Source organism: Microtus ochrogaster, chromosome 2 (assembly GCF_000317375.1).
Source record: "Microtus ochrogaster isolate Prairie Vole_2 chromosome 2, MicOch1.0, whole genome shotgun sequence".
NCBI classification, from domain to species: domain Eukaryota; kingdom Metazoa; phylum Chordata; class Mammalia; order Rodentia; family Cricetidae; genus Microtus; species Microtus ochrogaster.
This window is the reverse complement of record NC_022010.1, coordinates 56,785,520-56,795,284: the sequence shown is the minus strand read 5'-3', so window position 1 is coordinate 56,795,284 and position 9,765 is coordinate 56,785,520. Positions and strand designations below refer to the sequence as shown.

The window sequence follows — 9,765 nt, the reverse complement described above, 5'->3', positions numbered from 1 at the left end:
CTTCCAAGGGCAATTCATGTTATGTCTCTCTTAGGGTTCTCCTTGTTCCCTAGCTTCTTTGGGGCCATGGGTTACAGGCTGGTTACCTTTGCTTTATGTCTAATATTCACTTATGAAGGAGTACATGCCATCTTTGTCTTTTTAGTCTTGGTTCCCTCAGTCAGGATGTTTTTTTTTTTTTTAAGTTCCATCCATTTGCCTGCAAATTTCAAGATGTAATTATTTTTTACTGCTAAGTAAGCATTCCATTGTATAAATGTACCACATTTTTTGAAAAATCCATTCTTCAGTTGAGAGACATCTAGCTTGTTTCCAGGTTCTGGCTTTTACAAATAATGCTGCTGTGAACATAGCTGAACAAATGTCCATGTAGTATAATTGAGCATCCTTTGGGTATATGCCCAAGAGTAGTATTGCTGGGTCTTAAAGTAGATTGATTGCAAACTATCTGAGAAATTGTCAAACTGATTTCCACGGTAGATGTACAAGTCTTCATTCCCACCAGCAATAGAGGAGTGTTTCTTTTACTCCAAATCCTCTCTAGCATAAGCTATCATCAGTGTTTTTGATCTTAGCCATTCTGACAGGTATAAGATGGTATCTCAGAGTTGTATTGATTTGCATTTCCCTGATGGAAATGTTGAACATTTCCTTAAGTGTCTTCTGGCCATTTTAGATTCTTCTGTTGAGAATTCTCTGTTTAAATCTGTACCCCATTTTAAAATTGGATTATCTAGTATTTTGATGTCTAGTTTCTTAAGTTCTTTATGTGTTTTGAAAATCAGTCTTCTGTAGGATATGGGGCTGGTGAAGATCTTTTCCCATTCATGTCTTGTTGACCATGTTCTTTGCCTTACAGAAGCTTCTCAGTTTCAGGAGGTCCCATTAATTAGTTGTTGCTCTCAGTGTCTGTGCTGCTAGTGTTATATTTAGGAAGTTGTCTCCTGTGCCCATGCATTCAAGGCTACTTTCCACATTCTCTTCTATGAGTTCAGTGTGGCTGGATTTATGTTGAGGTCTTTGATCCATTTGGACTTGTGTTTTGTGCATGGTGATAGATATGGATCTATTTTCATTCTTCTACGAGTTGACATCCAATTATGCCAGCACCATTTGTTAAAGATGCTTTCTTTTTTTCATTATATAATTCTAGCTTCTTTGTCAAAAATCAGATGTTCATAGGTGTATGGATTAATATCAGGGTCTTCGATTTGATTCCATTGGTTCTCCCGTCTGTTTTTATGTCAATACCAAGCTGTTTTTATTACTGTAGCTCTATAATAGAATTTGATGTCAAGGATGATGATGCCTACAGAAGTTCCTTTATTGTACATGATTGTTTTGGTTATCCTAGGTTTTTTTTGTTTTTCCATATGAAGTTGATTATTGCTCTTTCAAGGTCTGTGAAAATTTTGTGTTGGAATTTTGATGGGCATTGCATTGAACTTGTGGATTGCTTTTGGTAAGATTGCCATTTTTATTATGTTGATCCTACCTATCCAGGAGCATGGGAGATCTTTCAATTTTCTGATATCTTCTTTAGTTTTTTTCTTCAAAGGCTTAAAATTCTTTTCATGCAGGTCTTTCACTTCTTTGGTTAGTGTTATCCCAAGATACTTTATATTATTTGTGGCTATTGTAAAGGGTGATATTTCTATGATTTTTTTCTCAGTATAATTTTCATTTGTGTATAAGAGGATTTATGATTTCTTTCTTTCTTTCTTCTTTTTTTCTTGAGTTAATCTTGTATGCAGCCACATTACTGAAGGTGTTTATCAGCTGTAGGAGTCCCCTAATAGAATTTTTGGGGCCACTTATGTACACTATCATTTCATCTACAAATAGTGAAAGTTTGACTTCTTCCTTTCCCATTTGTATCCCCTTGATCTACTTTTGTTGTCTTATTGCTCTAGCTAGAACTTTGGGTGCTATATTGAATAAATATGGAGAGTAGACAGCCTTGTCTCATTGCCGATTTTAGTGAAATAGCTTTGAGTTTCTCTCCATTTAATTTGATGTTGGCTGTTGGCTGGCTTTATGTTGCTTTTATTATATTTAGATATGTTCCTTGTATTCCTGATCTCCCCAAGACTTTTGTTGGATTTTGACTAAGGCTTTTTCAGGCTCTAAGGAGATGATCATGTGGGTTTTTTTTCTTTCAGTTTATTTATATGGTTGATTGCATTGACAGATTTTTGTGTGTTGAATCATCCCTGACTCTCTGGGATGAAGCCAACTTGATTATGGTGGATTTTTTTTGATACGTTCTTATATTTGATTTACAAGCATGGTTTATTGAGTATTTTTACATCAATGTTTATGAGATCAGTCTGTAATTCTCTTTCTTAGTTGAATCTTTGTGTGGTCTGAGTATCAGAGTGACTGTGGCCTAGTAAAAGGAGTTTGGCAATGTTCCTTCTATTCCTATTGTTTGAAACAATTTGAGGAGTATAGGTATTAATTCTTCTTTAAAATTTTGGTAGGTAGAATTGTGAAACCATATGTCCCTGGGATTTTTTGTTTGTTTATTTTTTTGGTTTGGTTTTTTTTTTAGAAGACTTTTAATGACTGCCTTTATTTCCTTAGGGGTGATAGGTCTATTTAAATTATTTATCTGGTCTTGGTTTAATTTTGGTATATGGTACCTACTCAGAAAAATATCCATTTCTGATGTGGGAGTGTCATATATCCCTTGCTTTCATTGGTTAATTAATAAAGAAACTGCTTGGCCTGATAGGTTAGAACATAGGTGGGTGGAGTAAACAGAACAGAATGCTGGGAGGAAGAGGAAGTGAGCTTAGATGCTATGCCACTCCTCTCTGGGGCAGATGCGAAGAAGCTCCCACCCAAGATGGACGTAGGCTAGAATCTCCCTGGTAAGTCACCACCTCATGGTGCTACACACATTAACAGAAATGGGCCAAGCAGTGCTTATATGAATACAGTTTGTGTGTTATTATTTCGGGTATAAAGCTAGCCGGTGGCCAGGAGCCAGGTGGTGGAACACAGCCTGTAGCTCCTTCAACAGAATGGTGCCCAACGTGGGGCTCGAACCCACGAACCTGAGATTAAGAGTCTCATGCTCTACCTATTGTTTTTATCTTAGTTTTTTGGCTTTCTTTAAGAGATTTATTGATTTCTTCCATTTTTTTAATTTTCTTCCATTTCCTTAAGAGAGCTTTTCATTTCCTCTTTAAGGGTCTCTATCATCTTCATAAAGTTATATTTAAAGTTGTTTTTTCCTGCTTCTGGATTAGAATGTTCAGGTCTTGCTGTTGTAGGACCACTAGGTTCTGGTGTTGCCATTTTGTTCTGGAGGTTATTGAGTATGTTCTTGCATTGGTACCGACCCATCTGTTCTTCTAATCAGTACAGGCAATGTCTTTGCCTTTTGGTTAAATCCTTGCAATTGGTGTCTGTGTCTTAGGTATCCTCTCTTGGACTGATGGTTACAGCTGTCTGTGTCTCAGGAGCTGCTCTTGGTCTGTTCTGTGCAGTCTTTGTGTCTCAGAGAGCAGATGAGTTCTCAGGGGATGGGTGGGTTTGGGGACAGAGAGGAACTTGTAGATTACAGGGTCTGTTGGGGTGGTGCTGGAGCAGCCTGTCTGCAGGAGGCTTGCCAGATGACCAGCTAGCTAGTACAGGTGAGGTGGGTGGGAGAAGGGCCTGGGGTTTTGCCCAAGGGCCTATATAGCCTAGAGACTGGGCTGTCCAGGTGAGGGGGGAGGGCTAGTCACTCACATCTTGGTCTGCTCTGTGCAGTAGCAGTCTGTGTCTCAGTGAGCCACTGAGGTCACAGGTGATGGGTGGGTTTGGAGTCAGAGTGGGACTTGTAGATTTTGGGGTTCAAAGGACCACATCAATTTTTTTTAAGAGAAAGAAAAAATGATTAACAAATTTCACTCCATCAAAAATTAAGGAATTCAATCCAATCAAAATATTTCATTGAGAAAGTTAAAGGCAAGTTACAGGATAGAAGAAACATTTGCAAAATATTTCGTACAAAACGGTAGTATTTAGAATGTAAACATAATTTCTAAAACTCAACATTTAAAAGGACAAAGGGCAAATACTATCAAAACACATTGCATGAAAGTCTAGAGAACAAATGAAAACACAAAAAGAATATGTGAAAATTAAACTGAAAAAATTGTCAAAGTGTTGGATAGGTACTTGTATAAAGAAGGTACACAGTGGCTGTTAGACCTCCTGCTTCAACCTTCCATGTGCTTGGATTACAGGTATGAGTCCCCATACTTTATCTAGAATAACGAGACTTCAAAACACTAGAGAGACCAATTTTTCTGGATAATATTAACTGTCCAGAGCTTTTCTGCTCTGTTGGTGGGACTGGCAGTTTCTTATAAAACTAAATATAAGTAAACCCTCTCACAGGGCAGTTTTGTCCCATGATTTTTATCCAAGAAAAGTGAAATGATACCCATAAAAAGACTCATAGAAGAATGCCCATAATAGTTTATTCATAATGACCCAAAATTGAAAACAACTGTTGTATCTAACAATAAGAACATGGGTAAACTATGTTGCAGTCATACAATGGGATAATATAAGGAACTATAAGAAAAAATGCAATTAATCACATGCACACTGACAGATGTAAGGGTTTTATATGTTTCTAAGTGGAGTATGTCAAAAATAGAAGCAACATTGACAGGAAGATAGTGATGCATGAATAGATATGTAACAAGCAAAATAGTAACACATTAGTGGTAAAAGACAGGGTAGATCCACTTACCACAACAGTTCTATCAGTTTGCCATATACTTGAGATTTTTTAATGAGAAATTCTAAAAACCTAACAACGAGAGGACTGTTGGACTTGGTATTGTGAAATCCTGGCATTCTGGCTGTCCTTTGGGTCTGTGAGTACATAGTTTCTTGCATAAGAGAAACCTTGGAAAGATAAGTTCTCAGGTGGGATGATAACTCCATATCCATATCCGTGGGAATATAAGGCTTATGTGAGTCTCACCCCAGGGAGTTGTGTGTTTCTGTTATACTTCCTGTAGTAAGAAAAGCAAACATTTTATTTCCATTTCTGGAGTTGTCTAACCACTACTATCTCTGTCTGTTTTCTTTTCACCCAATACTTCCTCCATGTAGGAATCTCCCTGCCATCCTTGACTGGGTGAAGACTCAAAAGCCTGGAGCCATGGGTGTCAACATCATCACATCTGACTTCGTGGACCTGGTGGACTTTGCCACAACTGTGATTGAACTGAATGACCTTCTAGAGGACCAAGCTCTCACTAAGTGTTGAATTAATGCTATGTTTAATTTCATGTTGAGATTGTTGATCTAAGGTAGGATTCTAGAGGGTTCCAGTTAGGATGGCTCACTCCCAGGCAGTCATGGTGAAGTGAGGAAGAGAAAGAGGGTCCTCCGCACCTTTCCTCACAGAGCCATTTGGATAGAACTCCCGGGATTTTCATGCATTTCCCCAAATGAGACTTTTAAAAACTTAAGTCTAAGGGAAGAGCGCGTATTTTATATGGCCAAGGTCAGGACCTACCTAGTGGCTTTTGGTCACAAATGGAAAAAGGAAGTATGGTTTCCAGGTTCCATGAGCTATGCAACATCTTAATCTAATCGTCCCAACTTCCTGTTATCCTCTGTGGGCATTTGTGCCTGTGTGAAGGCTACATTGGAAAGGCATTCCTGGCCAGAAGAATGGCAATGGCACATACAGGCACAGACCACCCTCTGGGAGGTCTTTGTCATTAACCTAGAACTCTGAGGGGCTCCTAGGGAGACAAGCACCGGGCCCTCTCTTGAACTGTACAATATCACCACTTCTCTATGGAAGCAAGATGTGTTTATAATGGCACTCTTCAGCCACAGGCTGGCTCTGGAAGTGGTTCCCTTAATTCTTCATGTAAAAAGTACACATTACCCTTGGTTGGCATCAGAAATGTGTTTCCCTATCTGAAAGTATTGGTTCCTTTCATTTCCTTTTGGGCTTTTTTTCCCATTTCCTTTCCTTTAAAGTGAAAGGAATGGTGGTAGGGAATCTTTTGAGCGAGGGCCCAATAAGAGCTAAACATGCATGTGTGTTGCATGCCAGAATTCTTTGATTTAATCCTGTAGCTCTCTCCCCAAATGACTAGCAGGCAAGCACCTGCATCATTTTGGCACTGTCCTATTTGTATAAGGTCTTCATGCAGATACCGGAATCCCATTTTATGGTGGTCTGCCTGGAGCCTGGTCTGCTGTGGGTCACAATGCTAAGCAGAAGTCTGATTGTTCCTTACACAATGGAGGCTGACACAGGACGTGTGGGACCGTGCAATGCATTACAGGAGCAAGCTCCAAGTGCGTTTGGAACTAATCTGCAGCTCCTTGCAAACAAGACTACCTCGGGGACATTTAGGGTGACTTGTATATCGTCAAGTGAGAAAGAAAAGCAATGCTGGAACATTTCCACCTGTTTTTCCGTTTGATCTTTTTCCTGTGGATTGTTCTGCCAACCAAGCAGCACTGCATGAGAGCTTGGAAACTCAAGAGGGAATTTTTTTTTAATTGATAAGTGGTGTGTTTTTTTATTGATAAGAGACCTCTTTTGGTTCTTTGCTTTCTACCTGTATTTATTCATTATTTATTGATAGAGTAAGTATCTGCAGTGCTTACTGCCTCAAGAGCACTCACACAGATGTTTACTGGACTTTTCCTACCCAGGACGGATGCTGCTGTGGTCTTCCACCCACGCACTGGTCGGTGCACCTCAGGGCTGTGAATGACCTTGTTCTTTGCTGTAGATGTCCTACCCCACCCCCATCTTGATAAGGGTGGTGTATAGGTGTGGATGCGATCCAGGAAGCCACTGCCAAAGGCTTAGACGTAGACGGGGACAGAGGTGAAAGGGTCTTGACAAACTACACTGGCATTTCTGTAGAGCATTGGCTAGGAATAACAACCTAGAAGAAGCATGAGCATGTTTTGGTACCCCTCAGCCCTATCTGAGAATCCCTGAGGAGGTGTCCGATTCCCAGCTCCTAAGGAAGACTATAAAGAGGCAATCCTGAGTGGAGAGACTGCTGGACCCTCTCCGAGAAGTTCTCCTATCTCTCCTTCGGTTTCCTAGTCAGACGTGCATGCTGGCTCTAGTGGGGGTAATCTTGGGTGAGCTATTGAAAACACACGCATGCCCCTCACTGTTGATCATCTGGCCTTTTTTTCTTCCTAAAATAATTTAGGCCTTGACTTTTTAATCTCCGTAGTTCATGGAGGCCACAGCACAAACACCTCTGGGAATACCTGCTTTAACTTCTCCTGTTCTTGCATACTAATCCCTCCCAGAGGATTAGTGATCTTGTCAAATTTGATGGAGCCTTCTTCTCTGCACAAAGCTTCTTTAATGGCATTGGAGTGTGTACCCTCATTATCCTAATTTTCCTCCAATTATGATACTGAGCCCCTCAGAGAAGCTCTGAAAACCTTGGCTTTTAGTTTTGTTTTTAATTATTGCATTTTGTTTGTTTGGTTTGGTTCGAATTCTCAACCATTTACCAGGGACTAGATCATTCTCCATCCGTTAACCCTTTGTTACTTGACAAAGAGATACAAAGACAAGAAGAAGAGGCATTCTGCTCTGTGTAATCGGAGCCTCAGCTTTGCCCAGGTGCTTGGTGCTATGTGGCTCGGTGTGACAGAAGGTATCTGCCCTGGATATGTGTTTCACTTTAAGGCTATCGACTGTTCAGTGAATTTTTTACTTCATCCATTGTCTCGGTTCTGACATACATAGTTGTACTTCACTTCTGACGTCCACGTGCACCTCCGTGTTTGCATGTGTAACACAGAAACACAGCACACTTCCAAGGCCATTTGCACAGGCCTTCTGCTCCTGTAGTGAGTGCAAGTCCAAGCTCTTCCATGCTGTTTTAGGGGCTCAGCCTTGTTGATATGGGAAAGTCTGAGAGGTAGCAGGGAGAGGCTTATTCACAATCTTCCCTAGGAAGTACTCCAATCTCTGCCCTGAGACAAAAGCTTCTTATATGCTGCAAAGGCTGTGGCATGTATTCTGTTCCTTGACGACCAGGCAGAAACTCGGGTGAGCTGGACAGAATAGCAACAGACTATAGGCCCCATGTCTTATTCTGCAATAATTACCAGTAAGAATTCTGACCCAAACATATGTCGCGTTCTTGAAAATCCTGGGAATCATTCAGATCAAAATAAGGCTCTCAAAATGATTCAGAATCGATTTCAAGAGCAACTAGAATGCTGGTTTACTAACTTAGAATCTGGGCCCATTCCTATCTGGTTCTCCGCACCATCCCAACACAGCCATATTTCCTTCATGGCCCAGACCTTTGTAGGTTTCTGTGGCTTGAAACTGTCTCAAAGTCTAAACCTATTGAAAGGTCCATGTATGTTATGGATAGAGACAATGTTCTCAGGACTGAACAGACAGCTTAGGGTGGACCTGATGGAAGGAACTGACTGGTGTTGAGGATGTGGTCTGATATCATGGCAGTCTTAGAAGTCATGCAAAAAAAAAAATTCCTTGTATTTGCTGCTTGATATTTGATATGCATCATTTCCCTTATTGCCAGGTCTAGATCCCTGAATTTTTTTTTAGAACAGTTGATCTAGAATTCAAATCCAGGATTTTATATACATGCAAAGAAAAGCACAAGATCTGAGCAGGGGCAATGACAAACCTTAAGAATCTCAGGCCTTTCATAACTTCATGTTCACATCTGAAAATTTATGTTTCTTTCGATGAAAGCAATGGAATGCAGCATTCTGGGGTGAAATGGAGCTTTCTGGTGTGTCAGGACAGCCATGTGGGGTTTTTCAGTCTTACCAGTAGGAAGTAATCCCAAAGAAACCTGATACAACCCAGTCATTAGCACACAGTGAAAGGTAGGAAAGGTTGCAGCTTTTCTCTGAGAAGCAAAAGGGCTACAAAGTGACGTCATTACAGATGTTTTATGATGTGCGTGACTGCCTATTAAGTTCTGGGAAGCAGAACAGAGGTCACAGTCACGTGGTCTCTTCCCTTAGCTGAACAACTGACCCGAGGCTAACCTGTCCTTGGTTCTTTCATCTTTAATAATGTTGCCAATCTCAGTTGACTAGTTCATGATGTATATAAGGTCCTAGGGCTTAGATGCCTTGCACTCTGGGCTGTACCTTTGCAATGATTCTTCCCTTTGTACACATGTGCAGAGAATATGGTTGGGGTCATTGTCCAAGAGTGTGGTACAGCCTGATTGAACTTGACTATGTATTATACTTTCTGGAGACTGAATAATGTGTGGGGCTCAAAGAAATATGCCAAAATGTATGTTGGCCCCTGAGAGGTGGGCTTTCTCAACATGTCAGCAGGAATCAATAGACACTGAGGATATCAGACATCAAAGCTGATGTCTGATCACAGCACATCATAAGCTTGTTTGGTACAGCATAGAAGAGCATGGATGTCCCTCTAAATCCCATCATCTTCTAGTACATCTTAACCTTCATCCGCAGATGCTTCCTGTAGGTGGTACCCTGGTTTCATGACACAGTAGTGTCACCTTGGGACACAGGAGAGTGAACTGAATGAATAACAAGAAGTATTGACATAAACTTCCCCTTAATTCCAGATGGTTCTAATCAGCTCTTTACTGCCCCAGGAGACCTCCTATTTCCACAACCTTTGAATTCCCCAACTTCCTGCTACAAACCCTGGCACTAATGGCCATATGTCTGAGCTATCCTAACTCGGAAACAACCCTACAGTGATGCTAATGATTT

General features: G+C 40.6%; 1 protein-coding gene across 1 annotated transcript in view; it reads left to right on the top strand.

Annotated features, from left to right (window-relative positions):
• Plcxd2 (phosphatidylinositol specific phospholipase C X domain containing 2) overlaps positions 1-9,765 on the top strand; it is a 62,405-nt gene extending 52,640 nt beyond the window's left edge. The window contains exon 4 of the mRNA XM_005345035.2: positions 5,125-9,765. Coding sequence (XP_005345092.1) covers positions 5,125-5,281 — 157 coding nt within the window. The 3' untranslated portion in view covers positions 5,282-9,765. The remainder of the gene's footprint in view (positions 1-5,124) is intronic.